The sequence below is a fragment of the Anoplopoma fimbria genome, chromosome 21 (genome assembly GCF_027596085.1).
Source record: "Anoplopoma fimbria isolate UVic2021 breed Golden Eagle Sablefish chromosome 21, Afim_UVic_2022, whole genome shotgun sequence".
Taxonomy (NCBI): Eukaryota; Metazoa; Chordata; class Actinopteri; order Perciformes; family Anoplopomatidae; genus Anoplopoma; species Anoplopoma fimbria.
Window position 1 is genome coordinate 13,774,974 of NC_072469.1, and position 17,112 is coordinate 13,792,085.

General features: G+C 41.6%; 1 protein-coding gene across 1 annotated transcript in view; it reads right to left on the reverse strand.

Annotated features, from left to right (window-relative positions):
• svila (supervillin a) overlaps positions 1–17,112 on the reverse strand; it is a 139,984-nt gene that overhangs the window by 19,889 nt on the left and 102,983 nt on the right. The window contains exons 7-18 of the mRNA XM_054623404.1: positions 16,905–16,988; positions 14,601–15,446; positions 13,956–14,123; positions 13,251–13,285; positions 10,781–10,845; positions 10,247–10,383; positions 9,452–9,547; positions 8,932–8,977; positions 8,551–8,820; positions 6,631–7,105; positions 5,140–5,281; positions 2,562–2,694 (exon numbers count right to left, since the gene is read on the reverse strand). Of these exons, the coding sequence (XP_054479379.1) occupies positions 2,562–2,694; positions 5,140–5,281; positions 6,631–7,105; positions 8,551–8,820; positions 8,932–8,977; positions 9,452–9,547; positions 10,247–10,383; positions 10,781–10,845; positions 13,251–13,285; positions 13,956–14,123; positions 14,601–15,446; positions 16,905–16,988 (2,497 nt within the window). The remainder of the gene's footprint in view (positions 1–2,561; positions 2,695–5,139; positions 5,282–6,630; positions 7,106–8,550; positions 8,821–8,931; positions 8,978–9,451; positions 9,548–10,246; positions 10,384–10,780; positions 10,846–13,250; positions 13,286–13,955; positions 14,124–14,600; positions 15,447–16,904; positions 16,989–17,112) is intronic.

Consider the following 17,112-nt stretch of genomic DNA (forward strand, 5'->3'; position numbering starts at 1 on the left):
ATTCTGTGCGTCTCAATGCAACTAGGAAGCCTTGATTGATTTGCCGGAGACCAAAATTCGCGTGACAAATATTTCGTGAAAATTTCAACTCAACTACAGTTTGATGAACACAGAGCAGAGAGGCTGGGTTGTAAGAAGAGGTTGTAAAAATGTAAATAGTTCAACATAAACAGCACCCAAAGCCTCCATTTTTTCTTTCTAAAATAGGTAACAGTTGGATTTTTTTTTTATTTTTTTTTTTTTTTTTTTTTTTTAGATTCCATTGTTTTCAAATTTTTGCAAAAGAGTTTTTCAAAGGATTTCAACATGTTGTATTTATTAATTTCAGGATTTATGGCATTATACCTGTGTTACACTGCACTTATGACATTTTTGAGTTATCTCGCTTTCTAGTCATGATTGTTCTATTTCCATTGAGTTGTAGGATTTATATTTTGCAGTGAAAAAACAGGCCAAACAGAGCAAAATGTGACAGGGGCAAGAAAACGCCCCTAAAACTGCTTGGGGATCAGAGGCTTAAAGAGCTACATACTTACTTTGGTGAAAAAAACACAAGACTACAGTATGTGTGGTGTAATAAGAATGGCACTTGTAACAGTTTTGTATCTGTTGCTCTACTTTGATGTAAAACAGGAAATGACTGGATTGTGTGCACTGGTCGTGATGAATGGGAGGATGAAAACATCAGTTGTCCTTCCTTTTGACCTCTACTTCGCGATCAATTGAACGGGATTTTGAAAAAAAAGAAATTTTCCAGATTTGATACAAACATGTTTTTGTTTGTAGAAAACATCAGATCATTCACAGCAGCATCAGAGCATGGAAAGCAAAACTCTCCCTGACCTTGAATGGGCTGAAAGCCTGAAATCTGAATATGTGCAGCCAAGCTGAACAAACGCTGATAAGCAGCTGGAAAGAAAAACTGACGCTGATGTGGATGGTGACGGTTTGAATGTGTCTAAACAGAGAGGTACGTGTGCCGCCCTAACCCTCCCTTCAAAAACAAACAAGAGGATGCCAACACAGAGACACACACTCAACATGCAGGATGAAATGAGGTTTATTATTTTTTTCAAAAAAAGGTCAAAGGACATGCAAAAAGAGAAAGGCAAAGAGAAGAATGAAAGGTTCCATGTAACATGCAGTTCAGTGGAAGGAAAGGTTTAAATACAGACTCATCACTGTCAGTGGCAGTTGGGTTTTAAAAGGGAACACAAAGTAATAAACTTTAAAAATTAGACTTTGCAGATCAATGCGTGTGTGATTTGTGCAAAATCTGGTCTTCAAATTCATTTTAAAGTACTTTATCATTTATAATCTCTGATCAAAACAACTGTGACAAATATACAAGATTTAGATTTTTTTTAATTGGCTTGTATGGAAGTCTATGGCTGCAAAGTTTAAAATTCAATTATTTGATCAAATTGAAACATTTAGTATCCATTGTGTATGAATAATGTTTGACAAAATGTCACATTTTAAAATCCAATTTTGATTTTAATTATCATGGTTAAATACTATTAAAATTAAACTTAAACTCCAATGACAAAGATGTTTGAGTGTACTCCTCAGCAAAACATTGACACGATAATGGTAATATCATGCAAAAACCTTATTAATTAACTGCTAATAGGTGCATAATTTACTGCAAATAAATGCATAATAAGTTATGCATTAATCTTTATAAAGCAACAAAACAGCTTAGTAAAGGCTTAACAAACATACATGTGTCTTATTATAGTTTATAAAAGTACCTTACCCATTGTAAGGTTTTATATTAACGTTCTTAAGCAGTCAATAAACTGTTAACAAGTTTCTTATAAGTGCTTATAAATGTTGTATAAATGTTATTGTTGCTAAGGTTAACACTATTAAGTAATATTATAAACACATACAGTTAATAAGCATCTTATAAGGACTCATTTTGGCCTTATTTCCTATTAACTTTATGCTATTATAAGGACCTAAAAATAAATCGCTACATATTATCTTTTGGTCATGCATCATGCAATGAAAAATTACATTTCAATTAAATAAGATGATTTCATTATAATATTGGCAACCATACACTTCCAAATCCATGGAATGAAAACGGCATGCAACATGAAATCATGTCTGACTTATTTTCTACTGCCATGACTGAAATACATGCAAATTGATTTTTGATACAGTCCAAGCACAAAAACATGCAATAGCTGTGTGTGAGACAGAACGGATGAAAGAGACAAAGAGATGAAGAGAAACAGACATGGACAATACGCAACCTCTCTGTTTGGAGATATCCAAAACTGTTACCACGTTTCTACTCTGATTGGTTGATGGCTGTCACCCTGCTGACATCCCTACGTCTCTAAAGTCACATGTCAGCAGGAGACGATCAATAACATCTCCTAAACTCTGACTACAGCGGCCGATACAGGAAATGCAATCCCGGTGGTCATATCAAAGTCCCCTGGAAGTGTTCATGTTTGATTGGTGCCATGATTGGAATTTGAACCACAGATTGCAAAAACGCAGCGTGACAGACACAAACTGTCTGAGTGTGCAGGTCAGGTGGTTACCTTCTTCTTGAAGCTTTGCTCCGCCTCCCAGAGCTGAGCTTGCTCTTCGCCGGCGGCCGCCTTCACCGCATCCTGCTTCCTATTGATCCTGCTCCTCCAGTCAGCCTCGCCGCTCTTCTTCAACAAGGCCACTCTGAGACAGAGAGAAAGAAGGAAAGGGAAAAGTTAAAATTCAGTTCATACTAGGGAGAAGATACGGCTTAAATATAACATTTATACCCCCCCACTCAAAAAAATACATATACACACACACACATACACATATATATATATATATATATATATATATATATATATATATATATATATACACATATATACATATATATATATATATATATATATATATATATATATATATATATATATATATATATGTACTTTAATTATGGTTAAGATATGTCATATAGCACTTACATTTTTTATTTATCTGTATTTATTTATTATTATTTATTTTTTCTGGGTGTTTCTGTCATTTACTTATTTATTTTTGACCTTTTCGCTCTTTGTTGATGTCTCAAACATTTGCATTAAACTTATCTGTAAAGTCACACAATCAAATAAATAGATAAGTTAAACAAACTTTGAATCTGCCAAATAATTATTAAAACCACAGAGAATTGAGTTCTTCTCACAGCACTGGCAATGTTCAGTGAGTGTTTAGTGACGAGGTCAGAAAAAGCGTTAAGTCATGCAACCGGCAGAGACTCAGACATCTAACTCCTCGACTCTCAGCTGATATGCATGACCATATTCCCCAAAATGTGAAACTATTTCTTTCAAGATCATTGGCTAGCATTGCTTGGACTTCTACAAATATTTAGCAAATGCATATGTTATATGAATCAGTCCACTCACACACAGATACTTAAATGTAGATACAAGTTAACAGCGCATGAAATGAAGACAGACTGCCCTTTCCACACAGTAACTGCAAGGTCAGCAGTTGTTGAAAACTACATTTTGTTACTGTCACCACAACAAAACATTCAACGCTGCCACGCAGACCTTTAGTCTCAACCACGGGACAGCAGAAAGCAGACACTAAGCAGAGGCAGGCAGCATGCCAGTTAGCACGACTGTTAGGTTCTGGATAAACAGACTGACGACAGTTAAAGTAGAATTACACATAAAGATCACTTGGAGATGTCGGTCAGTGTAACAGGAGTGCTCTTAAAGCAATAAAACAGGTGGTGGGATTTATTTCAGATACTGTAAATATAGGCATGTGGGCTCTATGACAAGTGCTAACTTAACATTTGAATGTGTATTCTTTTGAATGAGTTGTGGAAAATTCTGGATTTCAATTTAAGCATATGGATCACAAAGTGAGGTATAGTGTGAGAAGAACAGAGGTTCAATTATGGAGCTGTCATCTCTGAGTGGGGAGCATACTGGAGCCATAATGGAGGGGTCAGAGTGTTGGCAGTGCCCCCCCCCAGCCGCAAACAACCAGCCCTCTGTGACGGCAACGTCATGTTCTGCCCAGAGGGGCTTCACAACAACGCCAAAAACAGGATGAAAGTTAGCTCTGAATAGATGTCGCCGACTGCATCCGGGATACGGATCCTGACTCCAGTAAAAAATCCCTTTGAAACTGGGAGAGATCCAAAGAAGTCCTGACGGTGTGAGAGAGTGATAAGGCAGACTGGAACATGCTGTAACACCAGTTCACTTCCATTATGTCATCAATCAATTTAAAGCGCGTCCGCTGTCTGGTGTGTTGACAAGTCCAACCAGCAGCTAACACAACGTGACATGACTAGACTTATGTAATCGCTTCATTTGTGAGGAATCCAATACTGAGCCTTAGTTAAAATGTACATGATGTACATTTCAAATCGCACTGTTATGATTTTATATCATACAAATGATGGACAATGGAGTAGCAATATGCCCCAAAAAATTAAGATAATTATTTTTTTCAGAAAATGTTATCAAATGCATTTTCTCCTCATGTTTGAGTGATGTTGTTAAAAACTACAGTGTCCATCAAGGTCAGAACCACAGAATAAAAAAAACACGGAACTCACCACCACTTATCTGTCGACCTGACGTGCCCGCATTATAATAAGAACCCTTAATTGTGATGTTAAAAAATGTTACATCATTGTTATGAAATGAGCAAGTTGGCAGGATTGACTGCAAACTCCTTAATGTAATCTTATTAAACTAGATTCATGCGTTCAGCTTCAGCATGAGTGTCAATTCTATCCTGTCCATATAAAAAAAAAAAAACTGTTGTGTTTTTTGTTGTTCTAGCAGCGGCTCAGTTTCAGCCTCATTATCTAATTTTCTGTCTACATCTAACCCACATTTTGAAATAAATAAAGGGAGGAAGCTCTCTTCTTTCAGTCATACCCTTGTTGGATCTATTTACTGACCAACTGATCCCAAAGGAGTGTATCATAGGCTAAGATTATGTCAATGGCATTGAGCTTAAATGAAAAGTTTAACAGTTCCTGCACGCGGTCAAACATGGAGTGAACCAACATTCCAGATGAATGAAAAAGAAGAAAACAACAACTCGCTCTCTGCTTAAAAATCAATGGCAGCTGAAACAAAGGTCCCGGCTCACCTCTCTCTGATGGACATCTGTCTGGCCATCATCATTTCGCTCAGCTCCTCTCCCTCCTCAGGCTGGAACCGGCCGTCCGTGTGTCCGTCTGGAGGAGAACCAGATGCTGCTTTGGATGTGATCACAGTGGAGTCAGGCAGCTCTGTGAGCACAAGCAGACGAGGACACACCAGGCAGAGTGAATAAAATCTATAACTTGACAGCAACCACATAAATGTTCGCATGGTGGATTAGATTTTCATTGGCATTGTTTTCTGCTCAGGATGTGCTTGCGTAAGAAAAAATTAGGGTGTGAAACAAGATTTAAAATACATTCTTCAAGTTGATGCATATACTGTATATATACATACATATATGTATTTTTTTATTGCTATTTTTTTTAATGATATTGCAATATGATTTTCAGTTTTAGAGGGAAAGATATTTTTTCCATAATTTTTTCAAATTTTTAATTAAAAACATATCATAGATTATTGTTGGGATCTGTAGAGTATGATGTGTAGCCGAGGACATCTCTGCAGCACCACAGTATTTCATTTAAAATCTGTATTGTGAAAAACATTTCACACTTAATAAACAATGCACATAATGGAATCTCGATTAAAACTGCGACTTATTGTGCAGCCATATTTAGGAAACACCTCACTAAACAACACTAAATATTCAACAAAGTTTTATGCTACAGGCTTTTGCATAAAAGTAAAGTCACGGCTCTTACAGCACGAACTCAGCAGCACAAAGCAGTGTGGGAGCAAACATCTTCTCATCTTCAAACCTCCCTTATAACCTCCCTGTAATCAAATAACCCACGCTGATTTCTGAGTTCTTTCTAACTAGTACGCTGGTGCAGACACGGGACGAGTTGCTGCTCGGACATAGGGGAAGCCTGAAAACCACAATCTAGATGCAACATATTTACAGTCGCAGGAAGTGCGGTTGAATGAGAAACCGGTGTTTATTTAGTCTCACAGTTTGCTCTTTAAATATTTGAAGCCCACTGCATCACTTTCTTATATTTTGTCACCAAACTATTCATGTAAAACCTGAATGCTAACATGACAATATTAGGACAAAGCTAACATGCTGATGTTTAGAAAGTATTGTGTTTGCCATGTTCGGCATTTACATGTTAGCTTTCTAAAATTTAGCACACAGTCTGAAAATTGACAGTGATTCGTCTCTTTAACCAACTTCTTTTACCTATCCAGCATCCCTTTGTGTTCATTTTTATTTTTATTGTGTGTTCTTTTTGTTAAAGAACACTAATTAATAAAGCTACTTATTAACCAGAAAATGTGTCACTACCTTTATTTGTAGACAGAATAAAACTATTTGGCCAGTGACTATGGTCGTGTAGTTGTGTAAAAGCTGAATATAACTTTTAAATGTTATTTGTATAATTCACAAAGACACATCCAAAGTTCACAGAGAGGAAGTAAACAAGAGAGAAAAGGGGGAGAAAAAAAGAAGAAGTGATCCTGCCGTTCTTACCTCCACTGATGGCCCTGATCCTCTGGCTGTCTGCGTGGTGTGCATGCGCCTCCTGCCTCTCCTGGAGCATGTGTCTCTCTGAGCTCTGCTCGACTCTCTCTCCCCACCCTCTGGTCTGCCACTCCTCCTCCTCCTCCTCCTCCTCCTCCTCCCCTCTCTCTCTTCCACTCTGAGGCTGGGGCAGAGCAGCCTGCCTGACCGCTCCCTCCAGAGAGGACAGCTTCCTCTTCCCTCCTCCCAGATCAGCTCCGTCTTCTCCCCATGGAAAGATGTGGCACCTCTGCTGGTTCTCTGAGTCCCGGGACCTCCGGGAGGGGCTGTCAGAGCTGGGGGGGAGGGGCTCGACCCGGGCCGGTGCTCGGGTTATGTGGATGTCTCCGGCGTGGTCGGTGGAGACGGTGCCTTCTCTCAGAGCGGAGGAGGACGATGATGAGTTTGGGAGGGGTCCCAGCCGAGAGCCTGGACCATTTTGAAGCTGTGTGCAGGGAGGAAGAAAGAGTTAGAGAGAGGGAAGTGTGATCGGTTTGCCAACAGGGCTGAGAAACAAGTCGGGTAAACTGAACACACACGCAAAAATCTAAAGAATCCCGCTGACTAATCACCGCCTGTCGGACTCACTGCACTTCCTGAGCATCAAAGGGCAATTTGCAGCCCGCATCACAAAGCCATGCCAGCTGAAGCCAGAATACACACTTTCCAAATCCAGAAGTCAGTGAACTAACCTGACATTTCTGCTGAGTAGTAAATGACAAGCAGCAGTAAACATCCATGGAAACCACTGACAAAAATCTTGCAAAGTAGAGTCCTGTAAACTTCTTAGTCTTTTTCTTTTTATCAATGTCTTCCAGATTGGAATCGAGCAGATGAAAGATAGCGGCCCATGCGTTGGTGAGCGAGAGTCACAGTGCTCTCCTTCTCCTCTCCTCCAACACAGAGGCATGTTTAGAAGGCCTCAAGCATCGCTGAGTCAGAACTTACTCAGAAGCCGGGCAGCGCGCTGCACGTTCATAGTGACATCACACAACACGGATACCGGACACAGCGTGACATGCGCTGTCATTTCAGAGAAGCTGCGTCAGCCTCGTCTGTCTTATTCAAATGCATGGATGGTGGTTCAGAGGGAGCTTACTTGTAGCGGCTCTACGGGGCTGTCACACAGCTCCTGTTCATCCCTCACGTCTATGCCTGACGGCTCCTGGAGCGGAAACACGCACATGCTGCAATGCTTGGTTCTATTTTTTAAAGCAGTAGTGTTATACTGCACCCAATAACACTTTAATATATATTATTAATATCATATCTTGTTTCCTTTGTTTTTACTTATTAGTCTTCTGTTCTTCGGTCTCCTCCCTGCATGTTTGTCGATCCTGTTCTTGCTATTTCTGAGGTTTCTTCTTTTTTTATCCATTAAAGGGTGTCACATGTTGTTGATTGTAATAAAATATATTTGATTTTGAGCTAAATAAATAAAATTCACAAAATAAGTAAAATTCACATATTTTTGTACCAGCACTGTGGTTAATTTGCTCATTTTCTTTATTGTTAACTATATAAAATACTTTCTTAAATGCATATTCATGCCGAAATGTTGAAACAACCATTTGTAGGTTTTACGTGGAGTTAGAAGAAATTCCTTCTTTTCTGTTGCAGCTGCCTTCTCAAGTCATTCTCACATTGACAACAAGACTTTGTGTACGGAACTGCAATATCAAGCTATTTCTTAAAACAGTATATTTTCAAGTGTGAACAACAAATAAAAAGAAACTTTAATGTGTTAAAAGAACACCTTACACCTGAGGACATATGTAAATGTTCTCATTAGAATAAAAAGGTAAAGAGTTAGAATAACTTTAGTTTAAATGCAGACTTCCAGAGAAATATGGGCTGAAAAGACTGCAAAAGATCCTGTTTCTCACCCACCTGATCCATATCTCCCTGCGTGATGGGTTGTGTCTGGTAGCGGGCATTGGCCCTGCGATGGCGTGTGTCCCCTTTGGTGCGGGTGACCCTGATGGGAGGCTGAGCCAAGCGGTTGAACAGCGCCATCTTTTCCGCCAGGCTGAGAGTGCTGAGGTCGGGCTCGTCCTGACCCTGACCCTGAACCTGGCTCTGGCCCTTTCCCTCCACTGTGGACATAGGCTTCGACACGTGGACCTCCTGGGCCTCCTGCACCTGGCGGGCCTCCCGCAACTGCTCCCGGGCAGCGGCACTCTTCTTCCGGGCGACGGCGGCGCTCTGCTCCCGGGCGGCAGCACTCTGCTCCTGGGCGGCGGCGGCGCTCTGCTCCCGGGCGGCGGCGGCGCTCTGCTCCCGGGCGGCGGCACTCTGCTGTGAGGACGCCTGCAAGCTGAGGGCAGGGTGACACCCAAGAGACAAAAAGGAAGTAGAAAGGGGACACTTCTGGTGAGCATGGAAAGAGCTCATGCAAGCTAGCTGGTGGCATGCTACATGGCAGGCAGCAGTGTGGAGCCGTGTGCATCCGAGAACTACGACATCCAATAAACACAGAGCTTAAAAAAAAAAAAAAAACGGTTGTTACACAGGCAGAGTGAGTCATGCCCACCACAAACACAACTACTATATCATATAAAATCTAGTCTTTTTAGTATTACAATAAGGAAATCATGTAGTTTCCTCCCATCACACAAGAGGGCACCAAAAATCTAAAAACATTCAGCATCAGAACTTCCCATCATTCACATCCTGTGGGGTGAATACCACTCTGAAAAGATCCCTCTGTTTTGGTGTATGAGCAGCGTTCAGTGATCATGTTAGTCACACACTGCGGGTTGGCGTGAGCGTTCACATCTGTGCCATGTACCTGTACGGAGGGACGGTGCTGCAAACTAGGGTGGGACTAGGGACGCGTGATACTGCAGTGTGAATGGTCACTGTGTGTGGCACGTGAGCGGGGACGCTATGAGGACAAAGTTACACAAACACGCACACAGACAGACAGAGGTGACAGAGAAAACACACAGATGACACAGGGAAGGAACCAGATGACTTCCAGGTAAGATTCATTCAAGCTAAGGGAGATGAATATAAAGCATGTTGTGGGGCAGAAAGATGGTTGGAGGCTTTAAACCACAATTCAGAAGTCATAGAGAGTTTAAAGATACATTTTGAATCCCGTCCAGATCAGTAAATTGTTGCTGCATTAGAGAGCTTGTGGACGTTTCAGATATCTGAAGAGTAGGTTCACCCAAATTACAGAAAAACAAACGGTCTCAGTCCAGCGGACCAGAGTCTGGCTGTGCGGATAGCTTGGGTTTCATAGAGATAATCGTGTCTTGATGGAATTTTGTTGACTCACTGCGCTGGAGGATTACATTTCAAAATACAACTTCTACTTATCTACCCAGAATCAGTGTCCCTCGTGGACACATTGTTTACCAGTTACAAAGGGACTTTATTGTGCAGTGTTAAATTACAAAAATATGAAATCTCTGAAAATGTGGCTAGAAACCCTGAGGGGGTGAATAATGATTTTAATTGACCCTTTAAAATACTTAGGGTGTGCTTTATTTAAAGTAATATTTATCCATACCCTCATTCAAAACGTCAAACTATTCCTTCGGTTGAGCATTAAACAAATTAACCTGTTAAGACTCACGTGGCGGCAATGACTACTTCCTCAGTGGTGACTGGCTGAGTCCTGGACCGGTCTTGTGTCCGTCTTAGTCTCCGGTCCACCGCTGCGTTCCTCGACCGCAGGTTGGGAGCTCCGCCATCAATGCTCTTCTCCAGCTCCTGGATGGAAACGTTGGGAGTTAACGTGAAAAGTTATTCTAATTCAATGGAATATTTTAATCACACTTAAACTCTAGTAAAGTTCATTTGAATGAAGGCAAAGAAACATTGGCTTCAATTGGCTACTGAAGTACATCAAATTAGCACCTAAGACAGATTGAGTACATTAACATCATATCCATTTCACAGATATAAAGTATAACCTGCCCACTGTGCTGAAACCAAAGCTTATTTCCAAGTTCTCATCTCTAAAGCCTCACAGAAACGAGAGGACAGAAGATAAAAAAAAAACCTGTCAATGTTTGTGTTCCAATCGGAAGCACATTTCCTCGTGTTTGGTGATTGGAACCTGCATGTCATTTGTATAAATGAGATGAAAAACAGACTTGAAGCTCACCCTGAAGAGAGAGCGCTTGGCTGCTACGCTCAGCTTGGCCCGTTCATCTAGCTTCTCTTCATCAGCTACGGAGAGAGAGAGAGAGAGAGGCAGAGGACATAAAGACTTTGGATATATTACATATGTAGCTATCAGTAGTATACTGGATAACCTTTTCCAGAGTATTCATTTTAAAATGAGTCGGTTGGTAACATTATCAAGACAGCGTAGACGTCATTTTTATCTAATTCACAGAGCTTACGTCTGTCCAAAAACAAGGAGCCATTTTATTATACATTAATAAGAATTGTAACCTTAGGGTGCGTGGCTTAGTAGATGAATAATTATTTGTCAGTACGCCACATGCAACATTTTTAATGTTTTATGGGAAAACCTGATTTTCAAATTTAGGGTGTAGATCAGAGATTCTAAAAGCGACCCCCAGGGGTCTGTGGCGCTGTCCCTGAAAATATTTCAGATTCATTCATTTAAACTTTTGTTATAAAAAAAAAAAATCAACCAATTATAATACAAATCTTAACTCGATAATGGCTCATAGATTATGTTCTCATCTAACCAATGTATAGATCTTATGCTATGTTCACACAACGAGCGACAAAGCAACAAAACGGCCCAGCGTGGCCAGCTACATAGTCACAGAGTCGCTGTTGAAGAGTTGCTCAAGCGCTCGTTGACGGATCTTTCTTTAGATGGAACGGAAAAATGTGAGACCGACTCAACAGTTTTTAGCTTCATGTCTCCGGCCTCCATTGAAAGTGACCAATAGAATTTCGCTGTGTCGCTCATAGCGTGAACATAGCTTTAGAATCTGAAAATCCCTCTAATATGCATCTAATATCTTTCTGATACATTTCTATTCTGTTATTCTTTCACATAACTGAGACTATAGAACTGTAAAAATAAGCAACGTCAAAATATTTCAAGAGATTTAGATGGGGTGTTCTGGTATACTCTCCATCTTTAAGGGCTCCTTGGCTACAAAATAATTGAGAAACATTTGGTGTTGAAAATATGAATATTTAACATTCATATTTGAGTTTTAACGGCATCCTCCTTTTAACAATTTTTTAGATATCTTACAGCGAATTGAGGTGCAAAACTCAAGTTTCAACTGAATTACACTTATTGTTTAAAAACAAATATTCCATTTATTGTGACTTTCTTTTCTAAGCAACACATTTGTAAGTGTAATGTGCTTCAAGTCATAGTGTAAACTTTGGAGAGCTGGACACACACACACACCACACACACACACACACACACACACACACACACACACACACACACACACACACACACACACACACACACACACACACACACACACACACACACACACACACACACACACACACACACACACACACACACACACACACACACACACACACACACACACACACAAAATGACATCACCACACAACTATTCCCTCTGACTGATGCCGCTGATTCTTCTTGGAGCAAAAGGCGTCCCAGCTGAGTGTGTGCTTATAGGAAGCAGATGAGCTGGTTCTGCTGCACCGTTCTGCTACTGTGAGCACCGGTAACAACTCAATAAACACCACTTCTAAATGTTGGGCTTGTGAAAAAAAAAGAGATTTGAGTTATTTGGCCTCCACCTTGTGTCTATTCTTGAAGCTTGATATAAAGCCTTTGGAGAATCACATTTTATTCATTTGTGGCCGCCTGCGGTAACTATGAAGCTCCAGATAATCATGTTGTTTTCACTGGCAGCTTAATACGTGGACTAGATATCGTTAAGGAATGACAGATTACAGTGCCTATTTTACAGGGAAACTACTGCAAGTATGACTCAGCCCCCATTTTAACTTAAACCAAAAGCAACTCAACTGAAACCTGATTAGATGCAGTTTTTTTGCCATGATCTCATCAACTCAGCCCATCCAAAGACAAATGACTTATGGAATTCAATTTACTCAGAGAACTGTGGAGGTAGTTTTAGGTTGGCATTCCAACCTTTTAAAGAACATTTATACAGAGTGTATGTTTGCTTTTGGTAGCATCACCTCAAATGTAAAAGTTAAACCATGAAACAAAAAAAACATTTGATTCATAAAACCAAAACCAAAAACAAAACGGCATCGCTTCTACTACATTATGCAACTGGAAGCCCTGCCAAGTAATCTCATTGGTCAAACATGTACAACCATGACGATAATTCCACTAAAGCTAGCCACGCTTAACCAATTACCTCACCAACACTGGTGTACAGAGGCTACAGTAGTTCACAAGCTTTACCCTATCATGGGTTTATAAAATTACTCTGGGAGCAGTTAAACTTCTATAACTACAGTCATCAGCAAACATTCATGCATTCTGACGTGTATATGTGTATTATATTTCCACTTACTGCTACAGATGTGTTCTGATATTCAAGTTATATTCTAACAACTGTGAAATATTTGCCAAGACAAGTTATGGGGGTTAAAAAAAAAAAACAATGACATACCTTCAGTTGGAGCTAGATCTGAACTCGCACGGGACCTTCAAAAAAAGTGCACAAAGAAAGAGACAATCAGCAAAAAGTAGTCGTTTCCATGCAACGATGAATAACTGGGTAATATGAACGCGTGGTGAGTTGTTAGAGTTAGGAGAGAGAAAGCTAGAGAGTCGGGCCTGGTTGCTGCTGGAAATTTCACAGCAAGTGTCAAGGGACGAAATGAAAAAAGGGGAACTAGTAAAGCAGACTAAGCATGGGAGAATTAGACGGAATTACTGAAGTCTGCTTGGTTCCATGGTCTCAGGGAGTGATTACCAACAAAAGGCCAATTCATGCTTCCTTGGTACGATCACATGTGATAACCACTGCCAAGGTCCAATCAGACGGACCTTTGGCCTTTAAGCTCCCCCGCTTGCTAATGTTGTTAGAGGCGTAGAATCAAGGAGAATGTGAGTGTGTACATGTGTGTGATCCAGCTCATGGTATTAATCTGATTATTGACTTAATACTTATATAATTACTTATTGTACACTGAACAGCATGATGATTGATGATTAATCAATACAGTACACCAAAACCTGATTGGAATCAACATGTCTGTGTATTAATTATTATAAAAATCAACACAATGTTCTGATTTCTTTCCCATGCATGATGGTAGGGATATTTCCCAGCATTCCCCACTTTCAGCCATGCAGAAGTCCAGAGCAGTACCTATCGGTCTTCTGGTGCTCAGCAGAAGTGATGGGCTGCGTCCTAAACCTCTCTGAGGTCTTTCTACTCTCCCCGGGATAGACATACTGCCGGGGCCTGCGCCCCCTGTCCCTTGCCCCTCTCCACGGGGCCCCGTTGTCAGAAGGCGCCCCATCCACAGCAACCTCGCTGTAGGGGCCAACCGAGGACAGGGATCAACAGATAGAGTACCAAAAGGAAAGAGAAAATACAGCATGGTGAGGGAGAGACAGAGAGGGACTGGTAGCTTTTCAAAAGCAGAGGTGTTGGTTTGAATATTCAGCCACACCCCTGGATTGTAAGTATGTGAGCAAGACCATGCAGATTTATCAGCGGTTAACGCATGCACACGTTCATTGGCCCCAGTCAGTAACAAAACAAGTCACACAGCCAAAAAGAACAAAACAAAACAAAAGAAAATCATCATAGGAAGCTTGTTGTTAGGCGATTATTGCACGAATGCCATTTCTACAGATTAGAAAAACTCTACGCTTTGATGTTGACTTTACACCAGCCTTAGTTGCTTGTTAGTCATTCAGCAGCCAGGCGATGTTGGTTAACAAGTACCAATAAGTGCTACAGAAGCCAGCCTGTGAGTAGCAGCACTGTTTTTACTTTGCCACCTACAGCTCTTTCCTGCGGCTGGTCGGAGGGGTGGTGGTGCTCTCCATGTAGGAGTGCCTCAGCTGGGCCACTGAGACCCGGCTGTCCTGGTGACTCTCTCCGTTACCGACACCGTCACCATCCGTGACCTCTAGGATGTTGTGGGAGTGCTGCTGTGGGTTCCTCTGATTGAGCCCTCGTGGATCCCCAGCATCTGACACCGGGCGGCTCGAGGCTGCGCCTGCATGCGCCGCTCTGGGCTTGATCTGGGTGGCAGCCACCCCTTTGTGGATATAGATGGCATTCTCCCGCTCTCTGGGCATGCTCTGTGCTTGCCGCCGGGAGGTACGTTTCGTTTCGTCCCACCTGGCTCTGCTTCTGTGTCCTCCTCCTGCTAGTTCCTCTGCCTCGGCTTCCCTTGCCAGACTTTGTGCCCTGGTCCTACCTGGTTCCTCTTCCCCCCTTCCTCTCCGTGGGTCCTCAGTGCTCCTCTCTCTGCGGCGGATCTCTGAGGGCAGTACTGCTTTCCTGCTCCTCAGGAGGCCCTCTGTCTTGGCGTCCTCCGACTCCTCAGTCTCGTCTTCCTGTGGCTCTTGCTGCCCTGAACCGGACGTGGGACCGGAAGTCATGGACAGGTAACTTGGGTAACCGCCAACTTCTTGACCTCCCGGTGGCCCAGGTCGGGTGAGAGGTGCCTGGGAGTGATGCTGGGGAAGGGGGCAGCCCTGATGGGGCCCTGGTGGATCTGTGTGGTGGCGTGTAGAGGTTTGGGTCTGGGGTCTTCGGTACATTGGCGCTTCTGTTACATTTATCAGCTCTGGGCTCCTCTGGCGGCCCTCCTCCTTGGCAAGCCTCTCCCTAACTCGGACTCTTCAGGGAAACAAAGGGCCGGTTAACATTTGTACTACATGTTTAGACACAGCATATGTCTCCTAAAGTCATAAAGAGGACTAATGTACTTGGTCTGAAAGAGGGAGTAGACAAACACAGAACTCCTACTCTAATGTTTATAATTCTTCTTGTTTACAACTGTCAGCATGGAGGAGCTTTCTCTGGTTTAGTTTTAGGGCTGGGTACCAAACCGCAACGTGTTCTTAAAACAAGTACCAAAAATGTACATTCAAAGCTTGGTCAGATTTTGTCTTGTATGCTCAAATAATTCTTAATCTTAAATTCAAGTTAAATTCAAACGTTATCGGCTGCTTTATTTAGAGAAATTTTCTGGCAACATTAACTGCTGATGCACTGAGAAGCTGTGTTTTGGTAGATTTAAAGACAATGTTCCTATTCCTCAAAGTAAAGTATTGATTGTTTCTATTGTTGATGATTAGCCATTTCAATCTAGTCCCTTTTTTCATTGGTGATGCTGAAATAGCTATAAGGAAATTATCTTTGTAAAGCCAAGACAACTATCACTGGATTGTGTGGTGAAAAAAAACTTCCAAATGTGATGATGTGGGAACAGGTAAGATCTGAAATTATGATTTCAAGGTGAGAAATAGTGTTTCAGCTCTACTTGAAATCGAGGCGGTGGTTTAGGGGTGAGAGCGGGTTTGTCCTTTAATCGCAAGTTTGGCGGCTCGATCTGTCCATTTGTCGAAGTGTCCAAGAGCAAAACACTGAATTTGAAGTTGACCCACTGGTTTTAATGTGTAAAATGGATTAAGAGCAGAGGTTGAATTTCATGTATGAATGTGATGATAAAATAAAGTTTACGGTTTGTTTTTTTAAGTTCATTGTATCATCTGTACTGCTCTGAAATTTGAAATGTTACCCAGCCCTATTTGACACATTACCTACCTCACCTGATTCTTGATAAAAGAAGAGAACTGAAGAAAAACCAGAGTGGAAGATGCTAACTGTTAACACAGCCCCCAAACCGATAGTCACTGATGTCAGTCAGTTTTACTCCAGGAAAAATAACAGTACTGCAACATCACGACCCAACGTGTTATCCTTCATCAATTTGCTGAATATTTGTTTTCACATAGGGATTAAACTGAACACAGCAACATGATGTTATGTTCCGAAGCAGAGGGATCAGGAGTTTGTGGGAATGAGAATGATGATGACAGAGCTCAAAGCAGAGGTTCTTAAACTTAAGTGTCTTCTGATCAGCCCAGGACCCACACTGAGGTTTAACCCTTTGAGAAGAGGAAATACAGGGTGTAGTCTTGTAGGGAACAGTACCGGGTTCTGTCCTGACCTAAGGTTTAAGAAGCACTGCTCGTACAGCAAGGGTTGATGGGTTTTGGTAAGTCCAGCTGAATGGGAACACGGCAACATGGCAAGTGATATTGGGGTGAGACACAACCATCCTGGGTGTACCTCGAGGGCCAGTTGATGAGGGAATGGGTGTCGCCCTCAGCATCAGTCTGGAGGAACCAATCAGTGCTCAGTTTCGCCCTGTCACTGTTCCGATGGAAAACCCGGTGGGAGACAAGTGAATGAGTGGGTGGGTAAAAGTCTAAGTTCAATATTCAGCCTTTTTTTTGGAGCGCACACACACATAGACATGCCACTACATTACACACAC